The sequence below is a fragment of the Sapajus apella genome, unplaced genomic scaffold, assembly GCF_009761245.1.
Source record: "Sapajus apella isolate SASKATOON/1434 unplaced genomic scaffold, GSC_monkey_1.0 scaffold25, whole genome shotgun sequence".
Lineage (NCBI taxonomy): Eukaryota > Metazoa > Chordata > Mammalia > Primates > Cebidae > Sapajus > Sapajus apella.
Genome location: NW_022436965.1, coordinates 21,893,368 through 21,915,729, shown reverse-complemented (window position 1 = coordinate 21,915,729; position 22,362 = coordinate 21,893,368). Strand labels below are relative to the sequence as shown.

Sequence of the window (22,362 nt, the reverse complement as noted above, 5' to 3'; positions counted from 1 at the left end):
GAATGTAATTCAAATCTCAACTCTACTGATAACCAATCTTGAGCAAATCTTGAAGCTTGAGTTCCTTCATCAGTAATAGAGGCTATACCCACACATCCCAGAGGGCTGTGGATTTTTCATAAAGTAATTTACATAAAAGCATTTGGCAAAATTACAAAGTGTGCTCTAACTGGTCACCTGACGACAATCACACACACAGAGGGCTTCTCCTCTCTGGGGCACGTGGGTTCTTTTTATTAGATTTTTCCACATTATCACTGCCTATGTAAAGCTTCTCCTGGGTAATATTCTATTTCTTATGCTGCACTGGAGAAATATTCTCTATATCATGAAATGGAAACATTGAACCCAACTTATTTTACTCATGACCCAAAGGAGATTATTCCTTCCAAGAGGACAATGCATCGCACTAAAACGAGAATGCTCAGGATGATTGCGGGGGGTATTTATGATGCAGCTTTCCATTCTCCATGTGACGAAGACTTGACATGACCCATTGCTTTATTGTCTTACAGTCGTTCCTGTCACTTTTATCTTTACTCGTGTTGCTCTTTAATTCCAGCCTGTTTTCATCTCTCCTTAACAGCATGCCAGATTTTTACTTTCACAATCAACAGAGTTTCAAAGGTTATTTATAAAATACTTTAAAATAAAACATGCCATGCTTTGATTACAAGCAGCACTTCTGCTTTGAATTAGAGAGATGCCCTGTGCACGTATGTGTTGTTTATTAGCTTTCCTCTGATGACCTCAAAGCGCTGACAGCAATTCTAGCACACATGGTTTCTTATAATTACCACCCCCCCAAACACACCCCTTTATGCAGAGCAGAATTATTTTGAGGACAAATGAGCTATGTATTGTGATGTGCTGTGAGTTTCTGAGAATAGAAACTTCTATGACTAAACTCTCCATGAACAGAGCAAATCAGAGAATAACAACAAATGCTTTTATTGCTCAGGCAGCTGAATCACATTTAGTTTTCCATTTCACTCTAGTGAGAGGGTTACTGGTCTTGAGGATTCCCCCCAAGAGATGTGTGTGATTTTTTTTTTAAGCTCAGCCCCTATACCATCCGCTCGCTGAGGCCATCTTACCACCCCAGCTGTGTGGCTGCCTAAGTCAACCTGGTGCTATGGGATGAGAACAGGCAGAGATGGGCGGAGGCTTACAGACAGGCTTCTTTTCAAACACAGAGTTGGAAAAGTGGGAGTGCGGACAGGTGGAGGTATATTTGGACCCAGCCATCTGACTTCTGGTCCTATTGTTCTTAACCAGGGCTCATACACATCCCACCTTCCCGCAATGGCAAAGAGAGTCAAAGTCATCCCTGTACATCTGTCTGGCCTATACATCTGTTTTATAAACAAGCACGTCTCCTAAAACTAACTTTTTTCTTAACCAAAACACACGCACACAGTCTTCCCTTGCAAGTCAGGGCTGGATCCTACTTCAGTTTCTCAAATGCTACTGGCTGCAGGAAGCTGCAGAAAGAAATGGCCAATCCCTAGTGTCTCTCTCAAGGAGAACATATTTGCAGCATTTCTTGACTCCAAACAGAACTGGGACCACCCACCCCACAGGTGGAGCCCTGTCAGCTGTGACCTGGAAACACATCTGCGTTTGTTCTTCCCTCACCAGCCAAGGGTACCAGAAGGCGGAGCCACAGCTGCCACCTTGGCCTCTCTTCCTGTCAGGGTCCATCTACCAGTTCAGACCACTGCATGTGGAGCCGAGATGTCAGAGCTGGAGCAGGGAAGAGGAAGACGCAGGTAGAACTGTCTAAAATCCAGAACAAGCTCTGCCGCTTGACTTGCCACTCAGATTCATTTCAAGACTACAAAATGTGCTGGCGATGTTTTTCTGAAGGGCAACCCCGGTGCTCCCGAGATGGGAGGCACCCTCCCTTCTGACACACATTTATTCCATCTTCCGGAGATAAGGAGGGGACAGGGCTGGCTCAGCAACCCCATAATCTCCATCTGAGCCAGTCATCTCAGCAGGTGCTTGATAGGAAACCAGGCTGGAAGAGAATGCCTATGCAGCATGCTGGAAGCATTCTTCCCTAATGATGCCTAATGGCAAAGCCCTGTGCATTTATTGCATGTGAACGTGCCCTCAACACCCATTGAGCCACAATGTGGTGAACAGCCATCAGTGTTCAAAACAAATAAATTGAGCCATCCTAGAAACAACTCCCCCAGATAGTCTTGGAAGAAGCTGGGAGGCATATTCTTAGATTTCAGTAAGAAATTACAGTGTTGACTCAAATCAGGATTTTTGCAAGAGACTTGTTACACTATGCTAGGGAGAACATTCACAATCTCTCTGAACCTCTGAGGTACCATCTTTAAAAAGGTGTCTTACATTTAGTTCTGCTAGAATCTAACCCTGAAACAAAGATTAGAATACAGATAGTTTGAGAGATGATTCCAGAAACCATCGGTAGGTGTTATGGGTTGAACTGTGCCCGCCCAAAAGATATTGAAGTCCTAACCCCCTGTGAATGTGACCTTATTTGGAAACAGGGTGCTTTCAGATAATCAAGTTGAGATGAGGTCAGTAGTGTGGGCCCTAATCCAATATGACTGGTATCCTTACAAAAAGGGAAAAATTGGGACCGGGTGAGGTGGCTCAAGCCTGTAATCCCAGCCCTTTGGGAGGCCGAGATGGGTGGATCATGAGATCAGGAGTTCAAGACCAGCCTGACCAACATGGTGAAACCTTGTCTCTACTAAAAATACAAACATTAGCCGGGTGTGGTGGCTCATGCCGGTAATCCCAGATACTCAAAAGGCTGAGGCAAGAGGATTGCTTGAACCTGGGAGGGGGAGGTTGTAGTGAGCTGAGATTGCGCCACTGTACTCCAGCCTGGGCAACAGAGCGAGACTCCGTCTCAAAAAAAAAAAAGGGAAAAATTGGACACAGAGCCATGCACACACAGGGAGAATGTAGCGTGAATGAAGATGAAGGCAGAGATTGGGGTGATACATCTGCAAACCAAGGAACACCAAAGATTGCCAGCATGGGACAGATTCTCCCACTCAGCTCTCAGAAGGAACCAACCCTGTAGACACCTTGACTCTGGACTTCTAGCCCTCAGAACTGTGAGCCAATAAAGTTTTGCTTCTTAAGCCACTCAGCTTGTGGCACTTTCTGAAGGCAGCCCTAGGAAACACATACAGTAAGAACATGGGGAACGTGGGAAGTGAGTCAGAAGAGGAAAGGAATCATTATGAGGCTAGCTACTGGGGTTAACACCTGGAACTTCATCCTGCTGCCAAGTCCCAGGAAACTGGCACAGCTACCTCAGCCTTACCACACAGGAGGGCGGCAGCTTGTGTCTGCTCCCACGGGTATTCAGAATGAACAGAGTTTAGGAGGCCCCCTGGGGCATTTGTCATATGCTGTGGCCATGCCCTAGATTGCAAAGTTTCCTCCTCCTCCTTTTGCATTAAGTCCTATCCATTCAAATCCTACCTCCCAGGATGCTTTCCTTTAATCCTCCAGCCTAAGCCTATAAGAATAACTTCCTCTTAGAGCCTTGCTCTGTATTCTGCAGGTCACTTAATAGGTGTTTCCTGAAAAACCAGATGCCAAGAGGGGTGAAATTAATTTGCATTGTATTACATAACCTTATCTTCCTCCCTTCCCCCCCGGGAACCTATAACGCACAATTGCAGACAGAGGTTTGGAAAAGTCTTGCACTTAAACAACAACAAACACAAACCCCCTTCTTCAGTGTACTTAAGCTATCGTTTCCCAAATGTCCATTCCTTCTTTTTGTAGTATAGTATTAACATCCTGCTGAACATAGTTTGGGGAAGAGTGCCTTTGTTATAAACGTCACTGAACGTTTAGGAGCCAGCTCCTTGGGACATGGAAGGATGGCACATCTGAGCAGGTGGCAACTGGGTCTGCCTGGAGCAGGAATCATGGCGGCAGCTGAAGACTTGGCCTGGAGGAGGGGTGGGCTACCAGTTAGGGTGCCAAGGGCGGTGTCCCCCACCCCTGCCTCTTCATCCCAGAACCAGCCTGAGAGTAGGAAGGGAGGTTCAGGGATGGAGTAGGGGCTACCTAGAGTCACAGCTAGTGTTTCCTGGTTTTCTGGGGCAGAAAATCCTATTCCCACCACCAGATCTGCCCTTTGCTAACTCCCTTCTTAATGAGACAAACAAACCTCAACTCCTCCCTCCAAGCCTGTGGCAAGTATGAGGGAGACTCCTATCTCTGGGCTCCTGGGGTGCTGCGTATAGGCAATGTGGTTCATGGTGGGGGAGGGAGGGCAGGCTGCTTGGGGCCAAAGGCTGGCTGTGATCCTGCTAGCCACGGACCCCAAGGCTGAATTCCCCACCTGTGAAATGGGGGCATCAATAGAAATGCCACAGGATTAGTTGACCTAAGGCACGGAAACAGCACATAGAACAAGCCCTGCCTGTTAACAGTTATCAACCCTCGGATCAGTTTACCAGTCAGGCATATCCCTCTCCTCTAGAAACGCGTGAGTTCTTTGAGACACTAATGGTGACCTATGGCAGGGCAGCCCCTGGCACACAATCGTGCTTGCTCAGAAATGCATTTTAAATGAATTAAGGCAAGGCTATGCTCTGCAGTTTATGTCTGTCTCTGATGATATTTCCGACGATGAAATGTATGATTAAAACAAGGCCTCTTCACTAACAGGAAAATTGCCTTTCTCTCATTGGTTTTAGTCTTCTCTCCCCAGCTAGCATAGCCTAGCAGGACTCCCTGTCACTAGCAGAGGCTAGTTTGCCTGCCAAGGCCTAGGATCAGGGGGTCACTGTCTTTATGGTCATCATGGTCCGGGACAGTCTCAGCAGAGAATCAGAGATGTCATTGATTTATTGGCACGAAGAGGCATTTATCGGCTCCTCCTTGTCATTAATGGGATGCCAGGGCAGTGGGGCAGTGGGAATCTCAGTTAGAATGAGCTTCATTAAAAAGCCCTTAGAAGGAAACCTTTCCAAAACCTGGTGATCAATCCTGCCTACTCTTTGGGATCTTATCCATTGGTGAACGACTGACAGGAAAATCTGGGCACGTCTCTCTTTTTGAAAAGTTAATTTATCTGCAGATTCTACAAAAATCCAATAAATGAAAATTCACACACATGAAATCAAGTAAATTAGAAGAGTCCTCACAATTCCAAATAATTCACTACAGCTTTTTCATTTTCTTTTTTTTCTTTTTTCCTTCTTTCTTTTTTTTTGTTTTGAGACGAGTCTCTCTCTGTCGCCAGGCTGGAGTGGCGACATGGCATGATCTCGGTTCACTGCAACCTTCGCCTCCTAGGTTCAAGCGATTCTCCTGCCTCAGCCTCCCAAGTAGCTGGGAAGCTGGGACTACAGGCGCATGCCACCATGCCCAGCTAATTTTTGTTTTTTTTTTTTGAGACGGAGTTTCGCTCTTGTTACCCAGGCTGGAGTGCAATGGCGCGATCTCGGCTCACCGCAACCTCTGCCTCCTGGGTTCAGGCAATTCTCCTGCCTCAGCCTCCCGAGTAGCTGGGACTACAGACACGCGCCACCATGCCCAGCTAATTTTTTGTAGTTTTAGTAGAGACGGGGTTTCACCATGTTGACCAGGATGGTCTCGATCTCTTGACCTTGTGATCCACCCGCCTTGGCCTCCCAAAGTGCTGGGATTACAGGTTTGAGCCACCGCGCCCGGCCCTAATTTTTGTATTTTTAATAGAGACGGGGTTTCACCATATTGGCCAGGATGGTCTCAATCTCTTGACCTCATGATCCGCCTGCCTCAGCCTCCCAAAGTGCTGGGATTACAGGTGTTAGCCACTACGCCCAGCCCGGCTTTTCTTTAAATATCCTACCTGTATTTACATATTGTTATAATATTCTTTTGAACAAAACTTTCCAAGGCCTTCCTCTGGTGAGTGAAGGTTCCATTATACATAGCTGACATTTTCTTTTCTTTTTCCTTTGTTAGAGACAGGGCCTTGCTCTGTCTCCCAGCCTAGACTGCAGTGGTACGATCATAGCTCACTGCAGCCTGGAACTCCCGGGCTCAAGCAATCCTCCTGCCTCGGCCTCCTCAGTAGCTTTTTTTTTTTTAAACTATATTGAGGTATGATTTACATACCATAAGACATTGTCTAAGCCTAGATATACTAATAATACATGGTATTTTGGTCACTTCACTCATTAAACTTTTACTGAACATCTTTATAGACTAAAAGCACTCTGGCTATATTGACTTGCGTGTGTTTGCATGTATGTGTGTGTCTATAGCTTTCCTGCTGCCGTCTGCCTGCCTCGCTCCTGAAAGGATTTGGGTGGAAGGCTAACTTCATCTTCTCTGGAAGGCTGCATGAATGCAGCTCATGTGAGGTAAGGCACAAGGGCTGCCCCTCGCCTTCCAGTAGCCTGTTGCCCAATAGGTGGGCAGGTCAGGGCCTATGGCACTACAGGGCAAAACATCTAATGATAATGGCCACTTGGCCTGCAGAAGCTAGAGTAGAGGGAGGAGGGGGAGGGGAGAGGGGTTTCCTCACTCTAGGGATGACCCGGTGCTGTTCTGCATCCCCTGAAACAGCTAAAGGCCATCCCCGTCGTGGACAGGCTGAGCTAAGGTGGTCCAGCCACCTGCAGCTGTTTTGTGGCTGTCCTTCTGATGTGGCTGTCCTTCTGATGTTCTTCTCATCACACACACCTGAGACCCAAGTGGCTGGCTCCAGAAGCGACATTACTTACAACAGGGCAGCTTGGTGGCTCAGAGGACAGGCAGCTGGAGCAAGAAGCAAAAGTCCTGGGTTTAAGGACTGACTTTGCCATTTGCTCATGACATGGCAGTTTCATGATCTGGATTCTTTTTCTCTTGACCCATCATTTCTCCCTGGTAAAATCCAGAAGTGGAACTTGAAGGTACTTTCTCAAATATTCCGTTGATTCTGACATATCAGCCCAGTCCCACTATGGCCACAGAAAATCTTCTGAAGAGATGCTGTCCACTATTCTTTCTTTTTCTTTTCTTTTCTTTTCTTTTTTTTTTTTTTTTTTTTTACAGACAAGGTCTCCCTCTGTTGCGCAGGCTGGAGTACAGTAGTGTGATCACGGCTCACTGCAACCTCGGCCTCCCGGGCTCAAGCAATTCTCCCACCTCAACCTCCCGAATAGCTGAGACTACAGGTAGGTGCTACCGTGCTCAGCGACTACTTTTTTTCTCTTTCTCTCTTTTCTTTTTTTGTGTTTTAGAAGACGTGCTCGCTTTGGCAGCACATATACTAAAATTGGAAAGAAGAGACAGGTTTGTGCTATGTTGCCGAGGTTGGCTGTCTACTCTTCTTGTCACTGAAGGTAGAACTACACGGCAGCACCCTAACCCCTACCCCAGCCTAATCATGATATTGCCACAAGCCACTTCTGACTACCAAGTAGTTACACTTTACATGAGAGATGCATTCCTAAAGACTTTGTGAAATTCTGATTAATTTCTCATAGGAACAAATGTAAAATCTTACATTATTTTGAATATTACAAATAAAGTGAGACCTTATGAATTTTTTAGACTGCAATTTTTCAAATTTACATAATTCAGAACTCCATTAAATATGGCTTACTGTATGTTTCCTCTGAATTTTTGTCTTTTTTTTTTTTTTGAGACGGAGTCTCGCTCTGTCACCCAGGCTGGCGTGTAATGGTGCGATCTTGGCTCACTGCAACCTCTGCCTCCCAGGTTCAAGTGATTCTCCTGCCTCAGCCTCCCAAGTAGTTGGGACTACAGGAGTACGCTACCGCACCAGGCTTAAATTTTTTTTTTTATTTTTTTATTTTTTATTTTTAGTAGAGATGGTGTTTTGCCATGTTGGCCAGGCTGGTCTTGAACTGCTGACCCTGGGTGATCTACCCATCTTGGTTTCCCAAAATTCTGGAATTACAGGTGTGAGCCACCACACCTAGCCTGCATTTTTTTTTTTAACCTTCAAAGAGAATGGTGATTGCAGAGAGAGATGATGACCCAGAGTCAAAGCTGGCGGAGAAAGGCCATGTGTTTGAAGGACTCTACAGGGAAAACATGCAGAGCCAGGCAAACCAGGCCTCTTTTCTGACCCCAGAGAGAGGACCCAGCAACTCCATACTGTCTTCCTTTGTTGATCATTCTACACTGAATTTTAGATGGTTGGCCAATTAGAAGGTTAGATTTCTATTCTTTTCTTTCTTAATTGAAATTATTCCAGGCTTGAATGTGCTATAAAATGTTCAACTCCAAGGCTGGGCACGGTGGCTCACGCCTGTAATCCCAGCACTTTGGGAGGCCAAGGTGGGAAGTCAGGAGATCCAGACCATTCTGGCTTACATGGTGAAACCCCATCTCTACTAAAAATAATTTAAAAAAATAGTCAGGTGTGGTGGCACGCACCTGTAGTCCTAGCTACTCAGGTGGCTAAAGCGGGAGAATCGCTTGAACCCGGGAGGCAGACATTATGGTGAGCCGAGATCACACCACTGTTCTCCAGCCTGGGCAACAGAGTGAGCCTCTGTCTTAAAAAAAAAAAAAAAAGAAAAAAAATGTTCAACTTCAAATTTAAAAATCGCTAAATAGGCCGGATAGTTTTTAAAGGGGATTTCACAGACCAGGTCAGCAGGCAGACGGGTGGGTGAGTAATGGTGCATACAGTGGTGGGATCACACCTGTAATCCCAGCACTTTGGGAGGCCAAGGCTGGAGGATTCTTTGAGTCCAGGAGTTTCCAAGACTAGACAAGGCAACATAGTAAGAGCCTGTATCTACAAAGAGAAATAAAAAATTAATCAGGCCTGACAGTGCACACCTGCGGTCCCAGCCGCTCAGGAGGCTGAAGTAGAAGGATCTCTTGAGCCCAGGATTTCGAGGTTACAGTGAGCTGTGATCACACCACTGCACCCCAGCCTGAGTGAAGAAGTGAGACCCTATCTTAAAAAAAAAAAAATCCTTAAATAGCAATTTCTCTCTATCCCTTGGCATATAGGAGCCAATTTGTGCTCTTCAAAATGGCTGACAGGAATTTTCTGAAGAAGCTATGGTTTGAAACCAAACAAGAAATTAGGTCAGCTTCAGGTCTGACACTTTGTGTTTACAGCTTAGCTAAAAAATAGCAGATGTGTCTTCCAAACCGACAGAATCAAGAAATTGTCATAAAGATCAAAAATGGCTTCCTAAATCTTACCCTCCACATCCTCCCCACCGGCCCCTTTGGATTGCAAGAGCTTGTGGCTATAACTCTATTCACAGTCCATTTCTGGTTTCCAAGCAGCTTCCTTTCCAACAAGAGGTTACAAAGCTTTAAAAATTAGAGGCACCCCACCACTCCCACCCCAAAGAGCTATTCCCCGACGAGATGCTCCGTTGAAATGGAAGGAGTTTGCTTTATAGCAGCGTCCCTCATGGAATTATAGATGGGAACATTTAACAATACAGCATTTGCAATGGGCAGGTGAGAGCTGGCCAAGTTTTTAAAGGGGATTTCACAGACCAGGTCAGCAGGGAGATGGATGGGTGAGTAATGGTGGGTACAATTATTTGACTTTCTGAGCTGTTCTTTTGAAGCCTCTATGTTTAATAGAAAGAAAAAGAATAATCCTCTTTGCCAAGCTTTTGTAGCTCAATCTTTATTGTTCCCACTGAAACGCAAAGAAAACGGACAAGATTCATTTTGTCCAGAAAGCATTTGTGTATTTTATGTAGGTCTGGGCTTTGAAGCATTGATAGTTAAGTGGGAGAAAAGACAAAGATTTCTCTTGACTCTGAGGAAATCAAAGGAGGAATTTCTGAAGCTCTCTAGCCTGACTCAAAAGTCCTGGGTGGTATCCCCCCATATACGCTTCCTTTGCTACTAAACTCAGCATGGAAATTAGCACAGGTCCATAAAATGATGAAAATTAGATGAGACCATAAAGAAGTGAGCCTGAAGACAAATTTAGACTTTTTTGTAAAAATTGAGAACATGATTTCCAGGAGCAGGGACACTTTCTTTTGCTTATGGGCTCTCAATCATTCAACCTCCATCTTCAAGACACTGGCCTGGTCAGCGGGCTAGTTGAGCCAACCATCTGCAGGACTGCTTGTTTGATTTGCGGCACATGAGAGGTGCTTGGTAAATATTTACTCAATTGGTAAGTTAAGTGGCCTGCCAGATGGTTTAAATAATCAGATATTAAAAATCACGGCCGGTGTGGTGGCTCACGCCTATAATCCCAGCACTTTGGGTGGCCGAGGCGGCGGATCACCTGAGGTCGGGAGTTCAAGACCAGCCTGGTCAACATTGTAAAACCCCGTCTCTACTAAAAATACAAAAAATTAGCTGGGCGTGGTGGTGCATGCCTGTAATCCCACCTACTTGGGAGACTGAGGCAGGAGAATTGCTTGAACCCTGGAGGCAGAGGTTGTGGTGAGCCGAGATTGCGCCATTGCACTCCAGCCTGGGCAACAAGAGCAAAACTCCATCTCAAAACAAACAAAAAAACAAAAGAAAAATCAGTATCCATCTGGTTATCTTGATGGCCAAAGTCGGTCACCAGGAACCACCTTATTGGATTGTTTGCCAACCTATTCTGAGAGTGAAAAGGAAAAAAAACATTAAATGCATTTTGCCTATTTTAGCCAAAATTCATAGGATGAAAGAACTGGTGAGAATTTGGGGAGCTGGTGACATTTTCTGCCGACAGATAAGTGTTCCTGAAACTATCTGGGTGCTGAGTCTCTGCTCTGGGAACACCTCACCCTAGGGAACTGTTTCTGTTGGGTTTTTAACCCTGAATTCTGAGAACAACAATTTTCCACCTGCTTGTGTCACTTTAATGTTGGTAACAATGTCAACAGTGGGTCTGGGAGATCCCCATACATCTGGGCTTAGAATTAAGGGGTGGACAGGGTTCCCAGAGGTGGGAGATGGGGTGGGGTCTGCATTCTAAGTTGGGAGAATTTAGAGGAAGAAAGCTACAAAACAGGAAAGGAGCCAGGCTTACTTGGAAAATCAGAGAGCTCTGATGGCAGTTAGGCCAGACCAACCTGAAAAGTCTATGCAGCTATGAAGAAACTGCTCACACCTCTCCATGATCTGAGGTGTGAGTGGTTTCTTCATAGCTGCATAGCTCCCTTCTCCAAAGAATCTCTGGAACATGATCTGTGGCATCTCAGCATCTCTGCTCATCTACCCAGAATCCACACTGCCAACCCCGAGCTCAGGTAACGTTTGCCTCTCCTTCTATAGAGCTGTCCTGCTGCCACCAAACTCCTCTTAACCACACACACCATACATACAAAATCACTCACTGCTGCACAGAAAAACACAACCCTGCAAACACAGGCACACATTCATCAGCATACAGGTGAGCACATACATGCACCACGCACATGCATGCACACCTCACATGCATGTCAGGACGCACCTACAAACACACAGCACCACATGCACCAGCCCGTGCCCACAGGGGCACAGACACCTGCAAACACCAGAGCACATGGGTAAACACATGCTGGTGTGCACAGTGCCAGCACCCACACTGGCCTACAACCCCTGGCACTCGGGCTCAGGCTCTTCCCGTAATGGGTCACCTAGCTCAGCTGCCTTCTCCCTGCAACAGGCTGCTCTGGCCAGTCAATCTCCCAGGAAAACAGGCTACAACCTGCACCGCTCCCCACCCCAGTCTGTCTTTTCTACTTTTTCCCCTATCATTCTTCTCTTCCATTCTCCACCATCACGCCCAGCCCAGATGACAAAAGGGCAGGTCATTCACATTCTATCTTGGAGCCAGTATAATTTTGCATGGTGGGGAATTTGCAAAACACAAGAAGACATAGTAGACTCTAGTATCTACAGCAAAAGAGGGGAGTAGGGGTTTGTTAATCTTAAATGGTGATGTTGGTTTCCATTCTGAGCTCTCCTCCCCACCCACCATGGCTTGGCAAAGGCAGCAGCACCTACAGCCCATCACAGACATCCTGCTGCAGCACTTGAATCCTTCCCCTCTTCCTAGCCCTCCTCTCAGCCAGCTTTGGGGGTCGCCACGCTAAGAGTCTCAGATATTCGCATCTCCAGCTGTTGAATGCTTTGTGCATTTGCTCTGAGCACCAGCAAACCATCTTTTGCTTTGCTCTAATCAACAGCACAAGAATTTGCACTCCCTCGAGCCTGCAGGTGAACCCCAGGCTAAAATGTGACATAAATAATTGTGAATAGATTACAGACGTTGTCATTCAAAGATCACTCTCCCAGTCCTGGAGGAGTTAGTGAAAAAACAAATCTCAATTCAGAGTGTGTGTGTAACAGTGTGCTGTTCTTTTAGAGAATCTCATACACATAAGACCTTTCACACTGTATGGAGATCATTCTTACCAAGCAGATTAATTACAGACAATTTATGTAGGGCAAAACCTCTCAAATATGATTTAATTTACATTTTACTTCTAACCTCTGCATAAGGTGAGGCTGTGGGGGGTGCGCACCTGCACACGCAGGAGTGTGTCCAACTGCAAATTGAGGCCCGTTCCTCTCAGGAAGTTCCAAAATAGATACATTTTCTGAGAGTAAAATGGATACCACGGATTTATCAGATTCAGAGAAAAAGTTCTCCTTTTAGAACCATAATAATATGTCCTAGAAAAACTTACAGTTCTATATTAATAACGTAATATTCATACTCAGCAGAAAATGTATATTAAATGAAAATACTCAGCATCAAAATTATTTTTACCTCAAAAATTGAGAGGAAAATAGTACTAAGTGCTTAGTCAGGGGAATATCTGCAAAGTCGGCTTCAGAGCTGGGTTTTTGGGTGCATGACCGTGCGTGACCCGGGCGAGCGGCCGCACAGTGTTTGAGGAACAGGCCGTGATCGAGGGCTCCCAGAAACTGTGCTAGCAGCCCGGTTCTACCCAGGCAAGTCACCAGACCTAGGAGCCCCACTTTCCTCATTCATGAGAAGAGATAGATCCTGCTACTTTCTCTGTTACTTGCCATAGGATGGTTATGAGGGTTCAATACATAAACGCACGGAAACGCATTTTGCAACTCAGAAGGGACGGCGGCACTCAGAGAGCGGCGGTCTGGCCTGGCAAGGGTCCTGCCTGTCTTTGTTCTAATGCTTTCTATTTATTTATTTTTCTCCTGGAGCCTGAAAATTAGTTGCTGAGTAGCACAAATCCTAACAGGCAAGCAAAGTGGACAGTGAAAACGCCTCACATTTTCTCCACTGCAATTTGGCTGCTTCAGGCAGTACTTCGCTTTCTCAGCCCTCGGGCGGCCCCCAATAAATCTGCAGCCGAGGCGCAAGCAGAAGCGACGGTCCAGAAAGTGCTGGACTTCGTCCTTGGATTTTTCACAGCAGAGGCTCCTTAGAACGTCAAAAATATTGCGATAAGTTGAGAGCCCAGATTCTGAAAGTATTTGGAGAGGCAAGGAAGAAGGAAGCTCAGACTCTGAATTCTGACAGCCAATACCTGTGGGGTGGGGAAAGGATCAGGGGCTAAGTCATTTAAAACTTTAATGTCATTTTAACGTCCTTTAAAACTTTGCCATTTCAAGACCACACACAATTCATTTTGTAGTTAAAAGGGATGCTCAACTCTGTCATCATTTCTCATCTCACAGATGCTAAAACTAAAGCCTAGGGAGACTTTTCTGCCCAAGTATACGCTGCACTGTCATGGCAGAGGAACACAACAAGCATGTCAGTCCAGTGTTCCCCTTTACTGCGCTGGGCACATGACACTCTATCTTGCAGATTGGAAAACGGAGGCGCCCATGCTAAGGGTTCTGGCTTTCCAAGCGCCTTTCGTGTCTAGGCACTTCCGAATCAGACCTCCACTCCAGTTCCCTGTGGGAGGAGGCACCACTGCCGCCATCTCGCAGAGGAAGAGCAGGGCTCCGAGGTGGGGAGGGGAAGGCCGCCCCAGAGCCTCGTCTGTCTCCACCGTAGTGCCTGCTCCAGAGAAGACACAAAGGCCTGGAGCTGGCCCCAGAGAGTTAGAGAAACATTTTCTTTCCTTGATGGGATTGTTTTCAACAGAAGTCTAGAGCATCCTGCGACATGCTGTTTTACTTTAACACATTCTTTCAATTGCCATTCCTGGATTTGCCCAAGGAATAACAAAAGCTACATATGTAAAGATTTTCTCGTAGGATTAGCTAGAATAACAAAAATTCTAAATAGTCCACATGTTTAACAATAAGGAAATAGTGAAGAAAAGACGATGCATGGACGCTATGGAAGCTTACATCTCAATTAAAAACAATCACGAAGGCTAAACAGGAAAACAATGCTTATAATAAAATACGAAGAAAAAAAGCATTTGAAACTGTTTTTTATGGTAACTGTAAAAAGATGTGTACACACTTGTAAAAAATGTTGGATTGGAATATAAAGAAGTGAAAATGCAATATTATTGGGTTGGCTTGTTAGGAATTTTGAAAAAATTTTAACTTCCTTCAATGATTTTTATGATATCTTTATTAAAATATCTCAAACTAAGAGAAGAGAAAAATGTTGGCTACCTGAAATATTATTTAGTAACCTGGATCAAACCAGACTAATAGTAAGTATCTTGCTTTTTTTTTTTCTGTCCATATTTTCAGGACACTGGGTGATTGGATACTGTGATTTATACTATAATCTAGTATTTTTTTCCTTGATGCCTTCCATTCGTTTATCTTAGTTCACTAGTTAACAATCTCCAACAGTTTTAGCTTTGTTTATTTTCTGCCTTTCTCTAGTATTAAAGCCTAATCAGAAAAAAAGCATATTTCTTTATTTTTAGTTATAATGTTATTTGCATCATATGAAATTATATTTTTTGTAGGTCTGAAATAAACAAATAGTGGAAATTTCATATGGTCCAACCAGAAAATTTTTATAACAGCAGGATTTTTATCTTAAACCATCCATGCAACTCATTTCAAGTAATTCTAATCACTCAAACTGCCCTGTCCCCTCCACCGGTTTAATTTCTGTTTTTTGTTTTGTTTTTTAAATTGTTTGATACTGTGTTCTCTAGAGGAAAGGTCTAAATAATGCCAATTCAACATACCCTCCAAATAAACCATTAAAGTTAATGTAATCATATGAAAACATCTAGATTTCCTTCATTCACTCACCTTTTAATTCATTCAACAATTCTTATTTTATTTTTTGAGATGGAGTCTTGCTCTGTCACCCAGGCTGGAGTGCAGTGGTGCGATTTCGGCTCCCTGCAACCTCTGCCTCCTGACTTCAAATGATTGTCCTGCCTCAGCCTCCTGAGTAGCTGAGACTACAGGTGCTTGCCACCACACCCAGTTAATTTTTTGCATTTTTTTAGTGGAGGTGGGGTTTCACTATGTCAGCCAGGCTGGTCTCGAATTCCTGATCTCAGGTGATCCACCGGCCTTGGCCCCCCAAAGTGCATTCAACAATTCTTATTGATACTTATTGCATATTGACTCTGCTCCAGGTACCATGCTAACCGCTGGGTAGAGCTGTGAGCGTGACAGAGGCGTCTTTGTTTTCAGGGAACTTAAAGTTGTTTTTTTAGCCCGGAAGACAGATTATGTACATGCATTCACTAAAGCAATCATTTGGTTTCAATTAACAGGTAAAGGACCAGTTTAATTTTTTTTAAACCAAATTAAATGTTTGTTCAAATTGACTAACAAACACCATCACTTTAGTGTTAATTAAAATTAGCTTTGGCCCAAGCAGAGCTAAGAAATTTATTCTGAACTATTTCCAGTATTTATTAAGTCAATTAGCTGACCTATATAAGGTCCTAAGCCTTAGATAAATAAGGCTTGGGAGAAAGGGATTCCCAAACATGTGTCTGGACAACTCTAATCTAAGAGACTTCCCTCAGAGCATCTGGACCCTTCTAAATAATGCACAAGACACAATGCTGGGCGACTTTTGACTGGAAAAGTGTAAATCCAATAACAATTAAATCAGTTTTTTTAAAGAACCAAAGGAAAAAAATCCAAAGAATTTAAAAATGAATACAGCAGTGTCATTCACCTAAGCCAGAGCCCCCAGGACCGTTTCTGGGGGATGCTTAGCAGCAGCAGCAGATGTGATATGTAGGCTAATAAGCCTGAGAAATGCTAAAATAGAAAAGTTAAGTAGCTCATTTGGGTGAGCAGAGCTAGGTGACTGGAAGGCGAAACAATCTGGTGGTGAAGATGCCACCGATGAAAAGTGTGTGCTGGTATCACTTAAAAGCTTGCTTCACGTTCGCCTCCAAGCAATTTCAGCAAAGATTTAGTGTTCAAGAAGTTTGCATTTAGATACTCAGTTGCCCTCACCCACACCAGCCCTTTGGCTCAGAACCTAGGTGGCCACCCCAACCAATGATGACTGGATGGATTTTGTTTCTAATTCCTTTCTTAGTTTCTGATTCCTTTCAAAGTGAGACTTTGAAAAACTTTTTTCTATTAGCCTTATCTAAAATAGCTAAAATGTCAGTCTCCACAGAGGAGAAAAGTAAATGGCACTGAGAAGCGAAAAACCCAGCCAATGTGTAGTTTTCTCCCCTTCCCCCGATTTCTGAAAATGGGGCACAGCCCCCATCTTGTATATATATTTTTTCAGACGTGTTTTTACTTCAGGAGAATATTCCCCTGCAGAGTAAGTATCTTTAAAAAATGAAAACGGTGGACGTAATAGTCATCTTATGGCCAGCCAGAGCTCTGCTCTTTGTTCCCCATCGGGCCTACCCCTGGGATCATTGCTGTTTCTGTGTTGGTATGGGTGTGCCCAGAAGTCAGAAGAGTGCTGAGGTGGATTTCAGCAGATGGAGAGAATGCCCAATGCTGCTTTACAACGCAGTGACGGCAAATTAAGAATCCCAGCCATGGGTTTCCATCTCCTGCTTTTGGGTTTTGAAAACAAGAAGACTGTCCAAGACGTAATAATAGTAATAGTCAATTCAATTTTTTCTTGTTGGCTGTCTACTACGTATTGGGCACATTGCATTACTTCTCATCTTCACATTTCTGCAAAGAAGATATTATATAATTCTTTCTTTAGAGGTGAGAAAACTGAGGCTCAGAGAGGTTAAGTAACTTTCCTAAGGTTGCACAGCTAGGAGGCGGCAGTGCTGTGACACCACCTGAGATTAGCCGGGCTCACTCCACCTCATCCAGTCACCTTCCTAAAAGCAGAGCCGCTCACAAGCCTGGAAGCCTTGCATTTCCCAAGGCTGCCTGTCAGAGCTGCATCTCCTCACTGATAAAAGACAAAGGCCACGCTGACCGCCGGGTGCAAGCTTGGCTACTGCAGAGGAGGGAGCTAGAGGCACTGAGGGCGCTGGAGGAAAAAGTGTGCCCATGCCACTAGGCACACCATCTTAGGTTCTTCCGGCCTCAAGCCCTGGTGACCGTCTTGGTAGATTCTCTCTCAGGGAGGCTTCCTCATTTGGACAGACCAGGTCATCATTTGCTTTGATCCTGATAATCTGGGCATTTCCAAAGAAATGCAAATATAACAGCTTAGTAAAAAGTAGACATTTTAAAGAGGTGTAAGTGATGTGCCGCTTAACTGAGCAAGAAGAGAGAGAAGAGCGGACTGAAATTCTGTGAGCAGCCTTTCCTCCGGGGAGACTGCGGAGGTGTCCCCTCGGACAGCGCGAGCCCCATCGCAGCCCTCGGTGCCGACACCTCTCTGAGTCACACCTTGCCTTACTGTACCTCGTTTCTTGGCTAGGACACTTGGAGAAACTTTTGTCTGTTAGCCTTATCTAAAAGAGCTAAAATGTCAGTCTCCACAGAGGCAAAGTAAGTGGCACTGAGAAGCGAAAAATCCAGCCAATGTACGGTGTCTCCTCCTGTCCCCTGTTTGTGGAAACGAGGCATGGGCCCCCATCTTGTCTGCTGGGTGGGGTTCTGTTTACCACTCTTGGCAGCCACCGTCACCCAGCAGCCTTTCATTTTTCTCTGTAACTTCATTTTGCCCCTACCTTGGTCTCTCCAAGCCGAACACAAACGGACTAGTGAGGAAACTGCGGGTAAAGGCCCTGAAACAGTACACGATCTCCCTGGTGCGGTGTCCCAAGCCTGAAGCCCAGAGCTAGAGCTTTTGCCCCGACCGTCTCCCCTGAAGTCACTAAACTCCAGCTGTTCTGGGTCCCCTTGTCCCCAGCACATCAGCATGGGCTGCTCTGAGCGAGCTTGGGCACCCTCGCCCCACCACACGGTGTGTGTGACTCAGACCCCACAAGGCTCTTCTGAGAAAACAGCTGTGACCTGGTAGAAACCCCTGAGGCTGCACAGGCCTCAGAACGCCCGGGGCGCTGGCCCCGGCTGTGCCCCACTCTTTGGTGGGAGCAGAAGTGCCCATGGCTTCTCACGACCTCCCAACAGGGCCCCTGAACAAACTCCCATGCTGAGGTGGGCTGCCAGGAGCGTCAGGTGGGCCGAGGACGTTTGCTTGTTCCACCTTCCCTGTTTCTTGAAATCGAAATCCAGCTGGCCCCGCTTCCCAGGAAGATGCCACAAGGCCAATGCCCCTGAGCAGCTTGTCTAGTCCTCTTTTCACCGCTTTTCTTCCTCATTACCTGGGCTAGACATGATGGTGGAAGCTAAAGGCTTGCAGCAAAGCCGGGCTCCCACCAACGGGAATGAGGTAAGGAGGGAGCCCGCTTGTCGGCCGGGCACTGCTCGTGGTGGTGACTTAACCGGGTACATCCTCTCATCTGCCCGTGTTCTGCCAACGCCTGGCCCTCTGGCTGGGCTAGAAGGCCACCTGAGGGGCGGGTTGGGGTGAGTCACGGAGCCCGGGATGCTGCGTCACCCGCATCACCCGGCAGCCCCAGGCAGTGGGGCGGGGGACAGCCATGACAGGGCTGAGTCTAGACACGGACCCTTGGCCGTGATGTGGCAGAGGCTCCGTGGAGGCTGCCGCCAGGTGCTTCCTGCCCGTGCCCCTTTCCTCCTTGATCACCCCCACTCAGTCTCTGGCCCACTGGGGTGTTTCAGGCCATGACCCTGACTGACCAGTGAAACCTTCTTTATTGGCAAAGGAAGAAAGAAAGGGGCTGAGTGACGGAGCCAGCCAGAGGATGAAAGAAGCCATAGAGGTTAGAACGTCGCAGCGCGAAACATGGCCTGGCTGACATTTTCCCATCCTGTCCAGCTTCCGTGAAATACTCCTCTCCGTTTCTCCACCCTGGGCCTGCCTTGATTGCTCTCTTGCTTCCTTCTTTCTTCCTCTCTTATCACGGGGAAAATCGGTACCTGGCGGAGCTGCATCTTCTAGAAGCTGGCTCTGAACTCATGCCCAACTCCGCCGTGACCGAGCAGATGCCAGAACCTGGCCAGACCCCTCACTGCTCACTTGCCCATGGATTTGAGGAGGGCGGGATTGGAAGACGACCCCAGCCCCTTCCCATGCTCCACTCCCACCCCACACCCATACACGCACAAAGAGTTTCTAGAAGTTCCCTGCCGTGGACACATCGGCCCTACCTGTAATCGGGAGCTGTGCCTGCAGGATGGCCACGGTGACAAGCGCCTTCCACTTCATTTTGTCCTTTCCCTCAGAAAGAGGCTGGGAGGCAGAGGCTGAAGCAGTGGTGGCCGGGACGATGAAGAGGAGAAGAGTCTCTGCTGGCTTTACTGGCCTGCTGCCTCCCCAGGAAGTGGAGGACTGTGGGGCCTTTGAGGCCAAGAAACTCGCACTCCCTCTTTCGGTTCACAGGCAGGAAGCCCTGGAGGTCTGAGGGTTTGGGGCGTGTCTATGTATGTATATGTATCTGTCTGTCTGAATTTTGCTTTTTCTCTCATTTGACCATTGTTTTAATGTTCTTCTTTTTTTTTTCTTAATAATTCTTATCCAATTTCTATCTTGATTGATAAAGTCTGTCTCTAGGCAAATATAAGTTCTCAATGGATTTAAGAATGTTTTGCCCTTTTCCTAGACCCTCAAATATTTTATGGAGGTTGGTAAAATGCCAAAGCCCTGGATTGAGAGTCAGGTGAAATGTAGAGACAGATGCCTTGGGCTTTAGTGATATCTCTACCTACCACCTACTTGCTGTGTGGGCTTCAATCAGCCACTCAACATCTCTAGACTTCAGCTTTCTTATCTATAGAGCGAACAGCTAGAGTAGACCTGGGGTTGCAGATCTGAACTTGGCCTGAATTTGGATCATAGAATAGTTTGAAATACTGTAGCTCACATAGTATTTTTGACATTTTTGTTAGTTGTCAACATTTAAACATCAGAGTAATTTACAATAAAACATTAAAACCTAGATATAAACTTAATCTAAAAATTGTAATGTGTCTATATGAAACAAACTTAAAAACATTGCTGAAGAACACTGAAAAGTCTTCAGTAAATGGAAAGACATACCTTTCTTTGATAGAAAGCTCCCTTTTAAGGAATTAAATTATCCCTTAATTAATCAATTGATTTAATTGAAAATGCCAACAAAAGGTTTTAGAACAAGATAAGCTGATTCCAAAATTGATATGAAAAAAATTAATGTACAAGAATAGCCAAGACTCCAAAGTCACAGCAACCCAATATAAAATCAATAAATTGTACTTCATCAAAATTAAAAGTTTTTGTGCATCAAAGGACACTATGAAGAAAATGAGTTCTGCAAATCACCGAATACCTCTAAGTGATGGAAACAGCATTCCAGTCATTGGACTTGGTACCTACTCAGAGTGTAAGTTGACCCCTCAGGGGCCTTTGACTTACTCAAGGTCAAAGAGCAAGTAGGTGGTAGGCAGAGCTGTCACTAAAGCCCAAGTTGTCTGTCTCTACATTTAGTCTGAATCCATCAGTGAAGGTTGTCATCAACATGGGGTGCTGACACACTGATGAAGCCTGCATCTACCAAAATGAAGACAAAGTTGCAGAGGCCATCTGGGGAAATAACAGAAGGAAAAATGCAGAGGAAGGATATCTTCTACCATGGAAAGCTATGGGCTACAAATATGACCCAGAGCTGGTCTCCCAAGCCTAGGGAGGAAGCTGAAGGTCCTCCAGCTAGATTGCGTGGATCTTTACATCATTGAAATACCCAATACTCTCTTAAGCCAGGAGATGAAATCTATCCTATAGGTGAGAATGGCAAATGGTTACATCACAAGTCAAATCTGTGTGCCACTTGGGAGACTTTGGAAGCATGCAAAGATGCTGGCTTGGTGAAATCCCTCCGAGTATCCAGTTTTAACAGCAGGCCAGCTGGAGCTCATCCTGAGCAACCCAGGACTCAAACCCAGGCCAGTCAGCAACCAGGGTGAATGCCACCCATATTTCACCCAGCCAAAACTCTTGAAATTTTGCCAACAACATGACATTGTCATGATTGCCTATAGCCCTTTGGGGACCACTAGGACTCCAACCTGGGTGAATATGTCTTCTCTACCTTTGTTAAAGGATCACTTCTAAAAAGGTGCAATAAGATGATAGCTCAAGTTGTTTTGCATTTCAACATCCATCAAGGAGTAGTTGCCATTCCTAAAAGCTTCAGTCCTGAAAGGATCAAGGAAAACCTTCAGGTCTTTGACTTTTCTGCACTAAATGAAGGACATTGAAACCTGGAATAAAATGTCCACTTCGTGGAAATGCTTATGTGCTGTGATCATCCCAAATACCCATGTCTTCATGAATCCTGACTTCAGGGAGTTCTTGAGAAGATTCTTCCCTCCCATGTGTGGAGGACCTTGGGGTGCATAGTTCCCCATGGACATGGAAATGAAAGAGGTTTTATTATCTTCAAAGTGGTGATGGAAACATGCTTAACTTTTGTGTAGTATAAATGACTTTGACTCACCCATTTTAAAAAATAATGTTTAAATCTGTTAAAATAATTCTTAGGAAATTATGACCTAATATTTTATTAGATAAATGTCTTCTGGGTTCCAGAACAACAACAACAAAAAAATTCCATTAGTCTCCAGAAAAGACTTGAAAGGCAACAGTGACAAGTAACTCATGAATATGGGTAGTTCCATTGGTAGTCTGAGTTCTTTAGCAGGACAGCAAAGACAGCAGAGGGCCCCCATGGGCCAGGATGCTGGCAGTGGCCTCGAGGACTTGAACAATTGACTGCGATACAGACACAGCCAAGATAAGACCAGACATGCATTATTAACAAGAAAGTGATTTGCTGCACCTTGAGTAGGGAGAGAGCTAAGTGTAGAAATGTCTTAAAATAGTCAGTTAAACACCATGGTGATCAACGAAGCCATAATGATTCTGTTGTTGTTTGTTTCTATCCAATGATTTAGCTTTCACTCAGCTTGAAGGATGCATACTTGCTGGTTCTCTTTTGTAGCCTCAAAGGGTCTGAGTTTCAACATAACTAGTGGTCCATACTTGCATTGTCTTATATTCAGTCTTGCCACATTGATCATAGAACCACCATG

At 45.3% G+C, this 22,362-nt stretch overlaps 1 protein-coding gene and 1 pseudogene across 3 annotated transcripts in view; one reads left to right on the top strand and one right to left on the bottom strand.

Moving 5' to 3' along the window:
• CD247 (CD247 molecule) overlaps positions 1–19,662 on the bottom strand; it is an 85,256-nt gene extending 65,594 nt beyond the window's left edge. For 2 of the 3 annotated variants that reach the window (XR_004272852.1, XM_032291505.1), the window contains exon 1: positions 19,444–19,659. Coding sequence is in view for 2 of the 3 variants with exons in the window: in XM_032291505.1 (XP_032147396.1) it covers positions 19,444–19,501 (58 nt within the window). In the remaining variant the exon portion in view is untranslated. Of the gene's footprint in view, positions 1–19,443 lie in introns of all 3 variants that reach the window. The other variant, XM_032291507.1, reaches the window with a different exon arrangement.
• On the top strand, positions 19,563–21,982 carry LOC116559961 (annotated as a pseudogene).
• The last annotated feature ends 380 nt before the right edge of the window (positions 21,983–22,362 follow it).